Raw genomic sequence first — 18,064 nt, 5'->3', positions numbered from 1 at the left:
GGCACTAACTATCCAAGAGCCATTTATTCAAATTCATTCTAACAGGGTGGTGCTTCGCACTAACCCTAAATTCCTTCCTAAGGTAGTGTCTCCATTCCATATTAACCAGACTATTGAATTACCTGTATTCTTCCAAAATCCTGAGTCATTGGCGGAGGGAATGCTCCACACCCTTGATGTCAAAAGGGCCCTGATGTATTACATTGATAGGACCAAGGATTTTAGAAAAACTAAACAAGTCTTTGTTGCCTTTGCGCCACAACACAAAGGTAACCCCATTTCCAAAGCTGGTATAGCCAGGTGGATCGTTAAATGTATTCAGATCTGCTACCTGAAAGCCAAGTGTACTCTCACCATTCCACCGCGGGCCCACTCAACCAGAAAGTTGGGGGCCTCCATGGCTTTCCTTGGAAATATTCCTTTGGAGGACATATGTAGAGCAGCCACATGGTCTACCACACACACATTTACGAAGCATTGTGTTGATGTGCACTCTAAACAGCAGGCAGCTGTAGGGCAGGCTGTTCTAAAGACACTTTTCCAAACTGCTGCAGCTGGCACGGGCGGCCGCCGTTAATGGAGGGACTGCTATGTATTCTAGGCACAGATATGAATTCAGCAGCCCACATGCCTCGAACCGAATATGCTACTTACCAGTATGCATCTGTTCTTGCCATGTAGGGCTGCTGACATTCATATCGCCCGCCCTCCTCCCCGGCGCCTGTAGCAGCTGCCATCATTCACTTAGTTTCACTCCATCTTGGCCACAATGGCTAAAAACAATCTGAGGATGGAGTCGATGCCCATGCGCACTGTAGTCCAGGGGAGGAGCCACCTATCTCGTGATACTTCGAAGACTCTTCCAGGACAACAATGTGCGATCATCCGGACCCAACACTAGGCGGCGATCTATGCACAGATATGAATGTCAGCAGCCCTACATGCCAAGAACAGATGCATACTGGTAAGTAGCATATTCGTTCCCTCACAGTACGAACCCATCCTCCTTCATCCTCTAGCGGATCTCCTCACGATCGACAAGGGTCACCCGAACCCCTTCTCTCTCAAATTATCGGCCTGGAACCTGAACACCTTGAATTTGCCCATTTGAATATTTCAGCCAGCATGTAGAGACATACTCGCCAATGCGAGGGCTCCGTCTACAGTAAAGACTTACAAGCTAAAATGGAAAAGGTTCGGTCACTGGTGTGCAGCTGCCAACATCCATCCCGTCAGCTTTTGCTGTTCTTTCTACAACTGGCTCAATCAGGACTTTAAAGCAGTTGAGTGCGCTACTGGGGTGTAGGCGCATCCCTGTGGTGGGCACACTTATGCAGGTTCTATGTGTCGGGTAACACCTTAGATTCCAATAAAGTTCAGTGAAAAGTTCCAAGTTATAAAGTTGTCAGATTTATTTGAAGATTTTCATTTCACAATTTTCATTTGTTACTTCAAATTAGACATCAAATGATCGATTAAGTCTTCATCATTAGATTAACGTGGCTCCGATGCATTTCGGACTAACCAAGTCCTTTCTCATGGAGCACTACAACAGAGAATACGAAAAATGACCCAAATCAGTGATACAGCTAAATTAGCGAAACTAATATACATGAGTGAATGGGTGGGTCAACCACATGCTACCCTCGGGGAATGTTGAAACAAAGTAGAAGGTAAAACAGTGATGAAACTCCAATATATTCAAGGGGTGATAGACGGGAAGGTGCAAGAAAAAGTGAAGGACAAAGAAAGCTGGTAGTGGAAGATCAGGAATACCAAGGTCATGCTGCTGGCGGTGAAAGCTGATTAAAAAGTGCAAACGGGTACAAGCCGTGGGTGTCAGGGGAGGTAAGGGAAGTTATAGCAAGATAACGGATATCCTCGGAAAGCGAGGCTTACGTGGTTATCGCTTGGATTGCGGAGGCTGTGAGGAAAAAATAGTCGCAAAGATGCGTTAAACACCGAGCGGGTTTGAGGGATACGGATAAACTAAACCGGTGAAACCGGGAGGTGACTTACTGAAACTGGAGTCAATGCTTGCGTGCGGAGAGCTGGTCCAGCTCCTGGACCTAAGGTTCCTCAACAAATTCATAAAAACACAAAAATTCAAAATGACATCCCTGCAAGAAGTACTTCCACAGCTCCAAACAGGGGACTTCATGGTCACCATAGACTTAAAAGATGCCTAACTGCACATCCCAATAAACCGACGGCACAAACATCTGCTACGATTTGCAATCAACTCAAATCACTATCAATTCACAGCATTGGCCTTCGGACTAAAATCAGCACCGAGTGTATTCACAAAGTGTCTGGCAGCAGTCGCAGCTCACTTAAGGAGAAAAGGGATACACGTTTACCCTTACCTAGGCTAATAAAGGCGAAGTCATACAACATGTGCAAACAGCACGCTCAAATAGTGACAGACACACTGATGGCCCTGGGTTTTCTCCATCCACTGGAAAAAATCATCGATAAACCCAGAACAGATCAAGATATTTCTGGGGCCAGAAATCAACACCGTGCAGGGGAAGGTGTTCCCCAGCGAGAAAAGAACGATGGCGCTGTTGAAGGAGGCGCGCCGCTACCAGAAGGGGCAAGCTCCCGACAGTGAGGACGGTGAGCAAAATGATGGGCATTATGGCCTCATGCATCCACATAGTACCAAATGTACGACTACACATGAGACCACTCCAGGAGTGGCTGCAGGACCAATGGGTGTTGGGAGGATCTAGTGGTTGTAACGCACGCAGTGCACAGTGCACAAGGAGATAGCATGGTGGAACAAAGGAAACCTAACAAGGGGGAAACTTCTAACACCACCAACACCGACCATCACCACAGACTCATCCCAAAAGGGATGGGGAGCACACATGGGAAAACTCAGAGTGAGGGGCCTGTGGACACAAGCGGATGCGGTCAAACACATCAATTACCTCGAACTGAAGACCGTTCTCCTAGCTATGAAAGCTTTCCAGACAAAGTTGTACAACCAGACAGTTTTGATCCAGACGGACAACACAACAGCGATGTTCTACACAAACAAACCGGGAGGAACACAATCAGCCCCGCTGTCAGAACTAGCACAGGATATATGGAAATGGGCAATACCTCTGAAGATAGATCTACTGGCGATACAACTCCCAGGAAAGGACAACGTGGTAGTTGACTGGCTCAGCAGACAGACATCGGCCTCACACGAATGGGAGCTAAATGCACAAGAAACAAGAAAACTATTCGACAGGTGGGGAACACCGTCAATAGACCTGCTTGCAACACGCCAGAATGCAAAATGCCAACACTTCGCATCGAGGCAACCAGGGGAAGGGTCCCTAGGGAATGCCGTATGGATAAGCTGGTTAAAGACATTTGCCTACGCTTTCCCGCCAATTCCCCTGATAGACAAGGTACTCAAAGTGCAGGACAAGCAAAATGACCCTGATACTGGTCGCACCCCAGTGGGCCAGGCAGACTTAATATTTGCAGATTATGGAAATGACAGAGTGCACCACACAAATTTGGGAGAAGGAAAGACCTACTCTCCATGCAAAACGGAGAGGTGATGCATCCAGAACCAGAAAGTCTCAGCCTAGCAGCATGACTCCTGAGGACATAGAGTTCGCACACCTAAAACTACCTGAGAGCACCCTGAGGGTACTTCGAGAGGCAAGAAGACCAAGCACACGGAAGTGCGACGGGGCCAAATGGAAGAGGTTCACACTATGGTGCAGAAAGGAGGTAGTGCACAACAAGATGACAAGGGACTCTACAGTGCTTAAGTACCTCACGCACCTGCTTGAGACTAATCTGAGCTCTTCTTCGCTAAGGGTACACCTAGCAGCCATTGTCGCTTACACTAGAGGAGAAACAGGCAAAAGCTTCTTTACTTCTATGATTGCCAAAGATGGTGTCCAAGTTCCACATCAACCAAGCAATCCAAATACCGAGTTTCTTCCAGAAACCAACCACAAAAGCAGAAAGAGCACTGCACACTCTGGACGCGAGACGTGCAGTCATGCATTACATAGAGAAAGAACTAAGGGCCACAGGAAAACGAAAGTTTTTTTGTGTCATTTGCAGAAAGCTTCATGGGCAAAGCTGTTACCAAAGGGACAATTGTACGATGGATCGCGCAAGTTATACAATTCTGCCACAAACAAGCTGGGCAAGAACTAACAGAGGGGCCACAGGCCCATTCAACAAGGAAAAAGGGAGCTACAATAGCCTTCTTGGCAAACACTCCCATTCAGGACATATGCCTGGCAGCATCATGGGCTTCTGTGCACACGTTTACAAAACACTACTGTGTGGACATACAAATGAACAAGGAAGCACAAGTGGGACAAAGTGCTTCAGCACATATTCAAGAACACAAGCTCATCTTCCACCCAGCCGCCACAATAACAAAACCGCTACAAAGTCTATGCACAAAATTACAAAAAACAATTTGATGGATAGAATGTAGATCAATGTCTTACATTCACCCCAGTACAAGGATCTGGGCCTAAATCCATCGTTTTTTGCACTCCACACCACCCTGGGTCAGATAATGGCTTTATGCAAATCAGCTCTGACCCTGTGCCCCATGGGAACAGTCCAGTCCGAACTACAACAGCCATATCTTTCCCAGACCGGAATCAAGCATCCGAGGACCGGGCCGGTTTCGAGGTAACACCTCTCATCAGCCCGGCTAGCTTGACTCCAGTGGTGTGGAGGCTCTGGGACTACCCCAGTACACTCAGGGAGAAAATTGCAAAAAACAATTTGATGGACAGAATGTAGATCAATGTCTTACATTCATCCCAGTAGCTCAGACGTGGGTCCCAGAGCCTCCACACCACTGTTGTAGTTCGGACGGACTGTTCCCATGGGGCACAGGGTCAGAGCTGATTTGCATAAAGCCATTATCTGACCCAGGGTGGTGTGGAGTGCAAAAAACGATGGATTTAGGCCCAGATCCTTGTACTGGGGTGAATGTAAGACATTGATCTACATTCTGACCATCAAATTGTTTTTTGTAATTTTCTCACAAAGTCTATGCACAGCATAGTGAATCCAGAAAGATTCACGCTGCAAAACGAATAGTTTCTCAACTGTCGGTGTCGTTTTGCAGCTTGAAGATCTTTCTGGATTCACTAGCGAACCCACCCACCTCCGCCAGAAAGATGAGGCTGGAGAAAAGAGGTGGAGAGAAAAAGAGGATTTATGAAAACTCCAAGGAAAAGAGCGGTAAAAGAAAAGATCGAAACATTGCCATACTATTCGGAAACAGAACACAAACTGAAAAGGAAAAAAGAATCCGAAGATGGCGCCCAAGGGTGGGAGCTTCCGCAGGAAGCATGCCGACGTCACAGGAAGGACACCAAAAGGTGGGACGTCGACGCCCACCTGGGCTACGAAAAAAAAAACAAAGAAAAGACTACGATTCCGGACCCACTAGACCGCGGAATAATGCACAGCATAGTGAATCAAGAAAGATCTTCAAGCTGCAAGACTACACCGACAGGTAAACTATTCGTTTTTTGCTTTGGGAGGTTGCTAAACCTGATCCCTCTTGTGAGGCTACAACCCCCATCGTGTGTGTGCAGGCTCTCAGAAGATTTTTTCCGCCTTGGGGATCGGAGGTGCCCCGAAGACTTAGGTGAAAAGACGCAGCAGACAGGAGGCCCACGAGAAACTCCAAGGAGATAGGTGGTAATAGCAGAGTTGCATGAGGGAAACATCTTGAGCAAAGCCGCTTGTTTGGCGCTGCTCACATTATTCCTCGTGCAGCAAGGCAAATACACTTTGTTTGCCTTTAACAAAACTGTCCCCAGACTGTTAAGGGGATGCTCTGCACGGAGCGTATGCTTCATCCACAAACGAGGTAAGATTTTCCTCTTGAATATGATAGCATCATGAAGGATGAAATGCTCCACGCACAAGCGCAGGACTTTAAAAATGTAAGCCGCATTTATTTAAACAAATTTGGAATATATACTAGTCTGTCTAACCTGTCGGTATTTACAGCACCTTGTGGGTACGCATGCAGGATTTTGGTACTGCAGTTCAAACGCACAAATCAAAAGGCTTCATGGGAAGGGATTATTTCCCAGCCTTTTCTTCATTTTCCGACACAGCTCGAACTCCGCTCAAGTGTGCGCTACATTTATAAGGTAAAGGGCGTAGTCTTGCACAAAGAGACAATTTAAAACTCTTAACTGTTGCCAGCAAAGCAGGGTGCTTAATTCCCGACTATCTAGCTAGTGGGCAAATCAAATGTTTATAAAAGAAAAAACCCGGGCCCAAGTTTAACTAGCGGCAAAGCCAAACCTTTTGGTTTGCACGTAGCCCAATTCTCAACACAACCCCTGCCCCCTCCTTGATACACATAGCATCAAGGAGGCTTCTATCATTCCACTGTAAAGGGCATAAAACTCGCCCGTTCCCGCCAAGTCCTTCATGTTGACCTGAGGCCTCCTAAATCAGGGCCTTATCTCTGGGAAGCTCATTCCTGAACGGCCTTGCTAAACAGGGCCTCAAAGGGCGTTTTGGTTTCTCAATAAGAGCCTAAATAAATTAAAGCAGTTCGTTATGTTTTTCATCTTCACCTTCCCAAAGGACAAATTTATGGTAAAGGGTTTTTTCTCTGAAAATCCCAAAACCATGCTAGATCACATACTATATGGCAATATTTAGCAGTTACTAAAGCACCTGGCTATAATTCACTGCAAAGCTTTTCGCGCAAGAAATACAAGACCAAGCATTTCGTGCAGCCAGTACAAAGCAAGGGTTCACAGCTATGCTGTACATAAGCCTCAAAGATTGCACTACCAGAAAGCCGCTGATAACATTACACAGCAACAAGGAAAAATTATTCACGATAGGGCATACAAGAATTGAAAGCCTCATTCATGCGCAAACAGGCAGGTGTAGCAAAATAGCACAAGCAATAGCAAAATGCCCACAAGTGCAGAGTTCCCTACTCGGCCACTACATTAATAAAAGTTGAAATAGTAGGGGGCCTCGTACATTAAGCCTCATATGCACATAGACAAAGGGCCCAATAAACCACAGCAATATGTGTACACAAATGCAGAAAACTATCTTTGCGGCACATGTGCAACATATAAGTACAATATTTATGCACAGTTTTTTTAATTAGATCGCAAAATAGTTATTGATGGATAATGCTAAGCATCAACCACCTGGAGTTACTAGCCATATTCCTAGCCTTAAAAGCGTTTCAAAAGCAAATATAAGGCAAGGATGTCTTAGTCCTCACTGATCACATGACAGCTATGTACTACATACAAAAACAAGGCGGGACACACTCTGCAACTCTCTCAGCTAGCACAGAGCATATTGAGGTAGGCTATACCTCCAGAAAATTTTCCTCTTAGCCCAACATGTTCCAGGAGTACAAAACACCATAGCCGATCTGTTAAGCCATCTGACGCAACATATCCATGAGTGGGAAATTCATCCACAAGTTCTTCAACCGTTCTTTCAGATATGGGGACAACCTCAGATAGACCTCTTTGCCACCCACGAAAACACCAAATGCCCAAGCTTCGCCGCCAGATATCCACATTCACTGTCCAAAGATTTGCGTACGCTTTTCCACCACTCCCTCTCATTCCACTAGTGGTGCACAAACTGCATCAACATTCCTTAACTCATTCTAGTTGCTCCAACTTGGGCCAAACAACCGTGATACACCCCATTGCTGGAACTTTCAGTAGTACTGCACCAAAAGCTATGCCTATCTCCACGCCTCTTAACCCAGAACCATGGAGAGATCAGACACCCGGACCCAGCTCAACCTTGCGATCTGGCTCCTGAAGTCCTAGAATTTGGTTACCTTAACCTTCCCCCTGACTGTATGAACGTTATTAAAGAAGCTAGACGCCCCACCACTAGAGCAGGCTATGCAGCTAAGTGGAAACGTTTTGTAATATATTGTCATAACATCAATCCCCTAGATGTGTCTATTCAGCACATCATAGGCTACTTATTACACCTTCAAAGATCTAACTTACCCTACAAACCTATTAGACTGCATCTTGCAGCATATCTACAAAATAGACAGCATCTATCACTTTTCAAAGTACCTGCCATTATGGAAGGCCTTAAAAGAATAATTCCTCCCAGAGCACCACCTTCACCTGTGTGGAATTTAACCATTGTTCTCACACGGCTAATGGGACCTCCCTTTGAATCTTTACATAAATGTGAGCAGCAATTCTTAACATGGAAAGTTGCTTTTCTAGTAGCTATTGCTACTTTATGAAGAGTTAGTGAGCTACAAGCACTAACCATTCAAGAACCTTTTCTGAAGATGCATCATAATAAGGTCGTTCTCCGAACTAATCCAAAATTCCTTCCGAAAGTCATTTCTCCCTTCCAACTCAATCTGTTGAGCTGCCTGTATTTTTCTCGCAGCCACAAAGTCGCAGAATGAGCTCTTCATACCTTGGATGTCAAAAAAAAGAACACAACCCTTTCGTAAGACCAAACAACTTTTCGTGTCTTTCTCACCACCACACAAGGGCAACCCCATATCAAAATTTGGAATAGCTAGGTAGATTGTCAAATGCATACAAAATTGCTACCACAAAGCTAAACGTACATTATCTGTCCCTACTAAAGCCCACTCTACAAGAAAGTTAGGGGCTTCAATGGCATTTTTAGGGAACATTCCCTTAGATTATATTTGCAAAGCAGCTACATGGTCTACACCGCACGCATTCACAAAACCCTGTTGTGTAGATGTGCAAAGTTAACAATAAGCAACTGTGGGCCAGGCTGTACTCAAAACACTATTTCAAACTACTGCAACAGATACTGGTGGTCGCCGCGAGGAGGTGGTACTGCTATACAATCTATGCGTAGTGTGTAATCTGCAGCTCATATGCCTCTAACGGAAAATGGTACTTACCAGTATGCATCTGTTCTTGGCATGTAGAGCTGCAGAGTTACACAGGCCCACCCGCCTCCCCGGCCACCTTTATCTATTCCAGTATTATCTTAATTAGATGCAGCTTACATGAGCATCCTTCCTGTTTCTTACAAAGCTCCATAATTTCTCTGCTGGCAAAAAACTATTTAAGGATGGAGCCGATGACCATGCGCAATGTGGTCCAAAGGAGGAGTCCCCTATCTCGTGACTTCCAAAGACTTTTCAGGACAAAAACAAGTGCAAACATCCGGGCCCAACACTAGATGGCGATCTATGCATAGTGTGTAACTCTGCAGCTCTGCATGCCAAGAACAGATGCCTACTGGCGAGTAGCATTTCCTTTAAAAGGATCACACTTTAGTTGGTGTTGCACAAATGAGAAATATTTACTGAAACCAAATTTCCACACAGTCATTTGTGTGCAATATAGTTTCAACAGTTAACCCCTTCCATGCTGGTGACGAACCCCAGCCGTCATGCACTACGGTGCTCGTGTGCTGATGACGGCTGGGGTTCGTCATGGCCCGCCCCTGTTCGTTTGTTTACCGCACGGGGGCGGAAACGGGCCAGCAGGGAAGGGGTTAAACTATATCCATGTGCAAATTTAGAGTCCATTTTCAGTGGAAAATGTGCAGTCTGTAAATGACCGTGCGCTACCACACATGCTTTAGGTACATTAAAAAATTGCCTGCCTCATGTCCAATAAAGCTAGGTAAGTCACGAAAGTTTGTCTTAATGAAATAAAAATGTTACGGATCGAACAAGTTTGGGAAGCATTGCTATAGGTCTTTCTTGTTGTCTTTTTTGAGGTGCTGAATAGTATATGCTCAGTCTGACCTGAAGTGGCTCCTGAGGTTTGGATAATTTTCCAGAGTTTTAGAGTGTGAGGATTTAAAGTGAATTTAGAAATAGCCATATTCCAAGGCTATGTTTAAAAATTTCATTTTAAATATTTATACCAAGGATTACTAAACTGACATGGGAAAATTCAAATTGTACCTGCAATCTTGACATGATCCTAGAAAACGACATAAACAGGAAGTAACTTTTTGTAATTAAAACCTGATGTAAAACTAGACACCTTTCATATGTAGTCAAGGAATGCTTTGTTAGGAAACCAACACGCTATTTTCAAATGCAAATTTGAAATTGTTATGAATGCTTTTGATCTTGTAGGATTCAAAATCAATAAGAAAAATGAATTGATGTGTAATCTCAAACGCTAACTAGTTACAGTAAAATCTATAGCTATGTGCAGGGTTTTCATGGACTAACATAAAATGTGTAAATGCATCAGACTCCTAATGTTATCTTTTTGGGCAGATAAACAAGAGAACCAGCCAGCCCATGGTGAACATATTTACGGACAAAGAGAGCGGCAAACCCAAGGGAGATGGAACGGTTTCATTCGAGGATTCAACCACTGCAAAGGCTTCTGTTGAGTGGTATGATGGTGAGTGTTATACCCATTATATGGTCCTGCTTGAAAGTGCAGATGTCCCCAGACAATTGTTACTATCACTATGTGGCTCCACCCGCGTGTTCGGTGCAAGGAGTACGTGTTTTGATCTGCAGAAGTTGTGTGCTTCCCTAAAAGTGTTTGCCTATCCACACTGCTGGGATCATTTTGTTTTTGTATCCAACTGGTAGTCTTGAATTTTCAGGGGCGCACACATGACATTGTGAGGCTGCTAAAGTGTCTTAAACTACATAATTTATGGTCTTTCTTTCTCTGGCAGCAGCACCGGTGGGACAAGGGAAGTCATTAATCTACATGGTTATTAAGATTAAGATTAAGCTCGACAGCGCAACTGTTACCTGACCTTTTTAACCTACAACATTCTTCTACATTTCTTTGTTTCCACACAAATACATATTAATTACCATGAGATGATTTACTTGTAATACTTCACATAACCATACAGCACTCCTGTAAAGCCAGACCTATTGGCATTGCCAATGCTTTTTGGTGTTTTGAACCTGTTGAGTCTGCATTAGAATGAAAGTTAAGCAAGTGGTGTAGTGACAGCAGTCATGGGCAAGGTATGCTAAGCGTATGCTACTGTAATCATACCTGCCTTTCTCTGGGTTGCCTTATATGTTCCCTCTGTGGATTGGAATAGAGCTGCTCCATATTTTAACAAACCTTCACAGACGTCGAAAAATCCAAGATGGACCAAACAGCACAGAGGACACTATATGTGGAAGAGCCATGTTTTTAATTTTTTTCGGAGGATCCTCTTCGATTTATCGGACCCGAGTGACTACGGAAGGTTGTTCCAGTGTTTAGCAGCCAGCCATATGAAAGACCTTCGACAGCGGGCCCACCATCGAGAGAACACAGACATTCAGGTACGTCGCTTCATTCACAGTCTGTCAAAGAATCGTGAACCTCCGCCGTTGACGAGGAGCAGAAGCCCTCCGCCGTCGTCAACCCGGCGACGATCGGTGTTGAGGAGCAGAAGTCCCCCGCCGTCGTCATCTCGACGTTCGGAATCGAAGGCGCAGGTACCCCTCCGCCGTCAGTCGAACAATGATCGGTGTCGAGGGGCAGGAGTCCTTCTCCATCAATCCGGCGACGATCGGCGTTGAGGATCAGAAGCCCTCTGCCGTCATCTCGACAACGATCGACGTTGAGTATCAGAAGCCCTTCGCCTTTGTCAGCATGACGACGATCGGCGTTGAAGAGCGGAAGCACTCCGCCGTCGTCGACTCACCAATGTTCGGCGTTGAGACTCAGAAGTACTCCACCGTCTGCGAGGCACTCTACGTCAAGGAACAGTGTGCGTCGAGGCCGGCTCCTTTGGAGCAGGTCACACGCTGGACATCGAGGCCCACATCAGTGAGGTCTAGAGAAGGCTCTGTGGTTTTAGTGACAGAATCAGCGTCGCGGCACATCTTCTCACTCCTCGAGATGCCCTTCACCAGAACATTCGCCATCTGCATCCCTAGAGCGGCATTCAGAAAGACCGCTACATAGATCTCCTTCACATCACAGGGAAGCTTCCCCGAGATGGCTCCTTCCCCTCCATCACTGGAGTAAAAATCCTACAGGAGCATCCTGACTGGAGTAAGAATACACCAATCCTCTTCACAGATCACCTCTGCAAAGATTGGTGCAGGAAGTTGATAGATCACCCTCAACTAGACGTAGGGAACATACTGGCAGATCACAGGAGCGCAGACCTAGTTCCCATCGCAAAAGGCCACCTACATGGTGTTCCTCTTCCACTCATTCCTCGAAGAGGGACTATTCACCCACTCTATAGGATAGACGTTTGTCAAGAGTATCACGGATAGATGACAAACACGTACCATGATGTGCTTCAGAGAGGAGCTCAGAAGCTGAACATCAAAATGTCGACTCCTGTAATTTTTTTGAGACTCTACAGCAGAGACCAGCGTCTTGACCGTTGCTTCCTCTGGTTCCTGGTCTACTGGAACCGGTGATGGACATTTTCCTAACGTGAGCTGCAATTAAAGCTGCACCGGCTAGGATTAAAAAATACTAGTCTGCAGCAACAGACCCGGTGTTCTTGAAATCAGACCCGCCTGCTATAATTGCGGCACAGAGAAAAACTCATGCAGTGGCTGCATCTTAGTCAGTCCCGCCGGACAAAGAAAGTAGGTCCCAGGACTCTTGGGGACGGAAGGCTTGCGGGTCTGCAGCATCATCGCTAAAGGTTTCTGGTGCAGCAGCTTTATTAGGTCGCTACGACAGCCTTATGGGACTCCTTGGACCGCTTTAAGGAAAAACTTCCAAAAGATCAAAGGGATTTTGAGGAGGTCATCAAGGAAGGATCCCTTGTAGCCAACTAAGTAATTAGCACAGCAGCGGATGGTGCTACGCTGTCAGCGCATTCATATGTGCATGGGATTTGCACTAGGATGGCCCTCCTGGTTGAGACTCACAGCTCTTAAACCAGATGCACAACAGAAGATCCTTAACCTTCCTTTTTCTGGCTCCTCCTTGTTTGGCACATACACTGATCAGGAGATGGCTAGGATGAAAGCCGTACTAGACACCCTCAATGCGGTTGGATTAGAAAAGAAAAAGGAGTTTAAACGAAGATACAGACCCAACCAACGCAAGGGCTACCAAACCCCTCAGTGGTCCCAAATCAAAAACTAAGGCAAATCACAGTTTCAAGGCTGTATGTCCAACAGAGGTAGAAGAGGTCATCAGCAGCAGTCCTCTAACACGGCCAGATCAGCAGGGAAGCATTGTGCAGGAGCTTCCTCTGGCGCTGTTGCCCACTCGAGTGGGAGGAAGTGTTTCACATAATCTGAAAGAGTAGTGAAGCATAACAAAAGATCATTGGGTGCTCAGTATACTGCGCAATGGATACACACTACGTTTTTCAGTGTGCCTCCAAAGGACATTACTCCGAAAAGATATCGTCCTCACCAGTTAAAGTTGCTTCGACAGGAAGGGGTAATCCTTCTGCGAAAAAAGGCCATAGAGGTTCCCCCTGCTCAGCGAGTTTATTCCAGATGCTTTCTTGGGCCAAAAAGAGATCGGGAGCACAAAATCAGACCTATCCTGGACCTTCGATTGCTGAACAAAATCCTCTTGAAGGAGAAGTTTCACATGTTGGCCCTTCATCAAATATGTCCACATCTGCAGGCAGGAGATTGGATGTGTTCGATGGACCTCCAAGATGCGTACTTCCACATACCTATCATTCCACGTCAGCGCAAATACCTTTGATTAGTGGACGGCAGCAAGCATTACCAGTTCAAAGTGTTACCCTTCGGACTGAAATCTGCTCCACGAGTCTTTACCAAATACATGGCAGTGGTTGCGGCGGCTCTGCCTAGAAAGGGTCTGTTTGTTTACCCTTACTTGGACGATTGGCTCCTGAAAGGGCCATCTCCTCAGAAAGTAAGGGACGAGTTTCAAGTTTGTCTGAATCTGCTCCGCAGGCTGGGTCTTCATGTGAACATGGAAAAATCGGTTCACCGGCCTACCCAGACAATCCATTATTTGGCCTCCACTCTGGACTCAAACAAAGGAAGAGCTTTTCCTTTGGAGGAGAGACTTTCTTCGATGCAACAGAAATGCAAAACTCTTCTCCAAACGATCCGGCAAGTGGCATCTCTACTAGAATCGATGACTTCTTGCATATTTCTCATTCCCAACGCCAGACTGAGAATGAGACCTTTGCAACAAGACTTAGCCCTTCCCATCAACCAGTTCCAACGCAGTCCTTTATAACGGATGCATCTCTGCAAGGATGGGGGGCACACATGGATTGCCTACAGATGCAGGGCCGGTGGTCCATCAAGGAGAAGTCCTATCATATAAACATGTGAGAGCTACGAGCAGTCCACCTAGCTCTGGCAGTTTTTCAGCCATCCATTACGTCCAACTCTATTCTGATCCAAACGGACAACACGACCACCATGTATCATCTCAACAGGGTGGTACGCACTCTTGCCCACTCGCCCTTGAAGCTCAAGCAATCTGGCACTGGCTTCTGGTCCGCAACCTCTCCATTGTGGCGGTGCACCTTCAAACGTGCCAGCAGACTCACTCAGTCGGCACTTCGAAGATCAACCAAACTGGGTGCTAAATGATGTGGTGTCAGATATTTTCAATCAGTGGGGTGATCCGTCAATAAATTTGTTTGCAGATGACAAAACAAAAAATGCCAAGTCTTCGCATCCAGGTTCCACCTTCCAGGGACGAGGGGGAATGCGCTATTGATGGATTGGTCAGGAACATTTGCATACACTTTTCCTCCCCTGCCTCTGATCCCAAAAGTGGTTTCCAAACTCATCCGATCCAACATGACTATCTTGATAGCTCCGGACTGGCCTCGTCATTGGTGGTACCCGGATCTGTTGCAGTTGTCGGTACTCCCCCACAAGAGACTACCTTACAGAGCGGACCTGCTGACCAAGATGGACGGGAGGATTCTCCATCCCAGCCTTCCCTCACTGAACTTGGCAGCATGGCTCCGGAGGTCCTGCAATATGGATACTTGAATCTACCGCAGGACTGTATGCGCATCCTGAAAGAGGCGAAGAGGCCTTCCACGAGAGCGTTGTACTCTTAAGTGACCGCCTGGACATCGTCCCGAACGGCCGCTCCCTCCCTCGCTCCCTGACTCCTGCCAATTACTACGCCCTGACACTGATTCAGCTGATACTGATCTAGACTTGCTTGACTACAGATCGGCATCGTTCATAGCGCGCTGAGCAATTTTATCTAAACTCCGCATCTCACATTGTTTGCTGCTTTGTAACTGCGCGCTGAGCATTGTAACTCCGCACTGAATGCAAAGTTTATACTGTGTTTTCTGAAGCGCTCTGTGGCCAAAGCATTAGTGAAAGGGTAGCGCTCTCACCCGAAGCACTAGAGACCGCGCTGCTTGTAGTTGGGCATTTCACGCATTTCAGCATTGTCTGCTGAGTTTCGTTTCCAGTCTCCACCACCATCTTGATTGTTGTGCTTCCCCTGACACGCCTCCCCGAGCCCGCCTCCCAGCGGACACTCCCACGCTCCGCCCCCTCCTCTCTCCATTAAATGCCTGATGTCCCAACGCGCAGCGTCCACGCGCTACGGCCCCGCCGAAGGTGCGCCAAAGGTAAGCCCGTCTGCGCCCGTCCGCGCCTGGACCGCGCCCAGCGCCACACCCCCTGGTCCTCGCACCTCCCAACTCCCCCGCATTACATACAATGCCACCACCCTCCTAGCCCTTAACCCCGGCCGACTCCCCCACTGCGTCCAAGCCACCCCTGGACACACCCATGGTCCCTTCTCCTGCAAATCCTGCAAGTTCGACGGCAGCAACATCAACTCCTCAGCCACGGACACAAATGAGATATCCGACTCCAACCACCTAAAATGCATCCTGCTCAACACCCGCTCAGTCCACAGACACGCCATCGAACTTTGGCATCTACTAGACACCATCTCTCCCGACGTCGCCTTCCTGACAGAAACATGGATGAACGCCTCATCAGCCCCGGACATCACCATTGCCATCCCGGAAGGATACAAGATCATCCGTAAGGATCGCACCGACCAAACAGGAGGAGGCATCGCTATAGTCCATAAGAACTCCATCCGCATCTCAACCAGCTCAGACGTCAACCTCGCTAGCGCCGAACACCTTCACTTCCAGATCCACACCGACCCCAAGACCACACTCAGAGGCACCCTCCTATACAGGCCACCAGGACCCCGTGCAAAATTCAGCGACGTTATCACTGACTTCATCACCCCACACGCTCTCCCCTCCGAGGAATACATCCTACTAGGAGACCTCAACTTTCACTTGGAAAAGAGCAACGACCGCAACACCACCTCCCTTCGGGACAATCTCACCAACCTCGGACTCAAACAACTTGTCTCTACACCCACCCACATCGCAGGTCACACACTTGACCCCATCTTTACCTCCAGCAAACATGTCTCCTTCAGTCACACCACTACCCTCCAGTGGACGGACCACAGCTGCGTACACTTTTTCTACAATAAAACCACCACTCGCAACCAACCCCAACCTACTCTACAAAGAAACTGGAACAAAATCTCCATCGACCAGATCTCCTCATCGCTTCTTCAAAACCCCCCTGCCCACTCCTCAAACCCCGACCAAGCAGCGATTAACCTCACTCAATGGCTATCCAACAGCGCCGACATCCTAGCACCGCCGAAAAAACGTCAAATCAAACTTGGCAGCAAAACCGCCTCCTGGTTCAACGATGATCTTAAGAAATCGAAGAAACTCTGCCGCTCCCTCGAAGGCCTGGAAAAAAGACCCAAACACCAGCACCAGGGACGCCTTCAAAAACGCCACCCGCATACACCACCAACTGATCCGGACTGCCAAGAAAGCCGCATTCAAAGACCGACTAGACAACAACGCCCACAACAGCAAGGAACTATTCAACATCGTCAAAGAATTCACCAACCCATCAGCCAACTCCAACGACATCACCCCTTCCCAAGCCCTCTGAGACTCCCTAGCTTCCTTCTTCCACAACAAAATCGCAGACATCCACAACAGCTTCGACAAACAACCCGGAGACCAACCCACCCAACCTTCTGCAGGACCTTCACCCCCCTCGAACAAACATCCTTAACGACTGGAACCCAATCTCCACCGAGGACACCATCCGCCTGATGAACTCCATCCACTCAGGATCCCCCACAGACCCATGCCCTCACCACATCTTCAACAAAGCAGACTCCATCATAGCACCACACCTCCGAGACGTCATCAACTGCTCCCTCAACTCCGCCACCTTCCCGGAAAGCTGGAAACACGCCGAACTCAGCGCCCTTCTGAAAAAACCCACAGCGGATCCCACCGAACTCAAAAACTACCGCCCCATCTCGCTCCTTCCATTCCCGGCCAAAGTCATCGAGAAAGCCGTCAATAACCAGCTCGCCGCCTTCCTCGAAAGCAACAACTCCCTCGACTCCTCACAATCTGGCTTTCGAGACAAACACAGCACGGAGACCGCCCTCATCGCAGCAACAGACGACATCCGAACTCTACTGGACAATGGAGACAGTCTCCCTCATCCTCCTAGACCTATCCGCAGCCTTTGACACAGTCTGCCATAGAACTCTTCTACAGCGCCTCAAAAACATCGGAATCCAAGGAAAAGCACTGGAATGGATCACCTCATTCCTCACCGGTAGAACCCAGAGAGTCCGCCTCCCACCATTCAAGTCTGAGGCCACTGAAGTCATCTGCGGCGTACCCCAAGGTTCCTCACTTAGCCCCACCCTCTTCAACGTATACATGAGCCCCCTCGCCACCATTGCTCGCCAACACAACCTCAACATCTCCTACGCAGATGACACCCAACTGATCCTATCACTCACCAAAGACCCCAACACCGCCAAAACCAACCTACATGAAGGTATGAAAGAAGTAGCAGAGTGGATGAAGCACAGCCGGCTGAAACTGAACTCAGACAAAACAGAAGTCCTTATCTTAGGCACCTCGCCCTCTGCCTGGGACGACTCATGGTGGCCAGAGGCCCTTGGAAAAGCACCCATCCCGACGGACCACGCACGGAACCTGGGCATCATCCTGGACTCATCACTCTCTATGAACAGACAAGTCAACGCAGTCTCATCTTCATGCTTCAACATCC

General features: G+C 47.5%; 1 protein-coding gene across 1 annotated transcript in view; it reads left to right on the top strand.

Annotated features, from left to right (window-relative positions):
• Window positions 1-18,064, top strand: part of LOC147659239 (uncharacterized) — a gene marked incomplete at its 5' end in the record, with an annotated part of 178,782 nt that overhangs the window by 69,855 nt on the left and 90,863 nt on the right. Inside the window, one exon of the mRNA XM_086951863.1 lies at window positions 10,265-10,394. Within this exon, the coding sequence (XP_086807989.1) occupies window positions 10,265-10,394 (130 nt within the window). The remainder of the gene's footprint in view (window positions 1-10,264; window positions 10,395-18,064) is intronic.

This window comes from Lissotriton vulgaris, unplaced genomic scaffold (assembly GCF_964263255.1).
Source record: "Lissotriton vulgaris unplaced genomic scaffold, aLisVul1.2 SCAFFOLD_3227, whole genome shotgun sequence".
Lineage (NCBI taxonomy): Eukaryota > Metazoa > Chordata > Amphibia > Caudata > Salamandridae > Lissotriton > Lissotriton vulgaris.
Note: the sequence above shows the minus strand (reverse complement) of the source record. Positions and strands in the feature narration are given on the sequence as shown.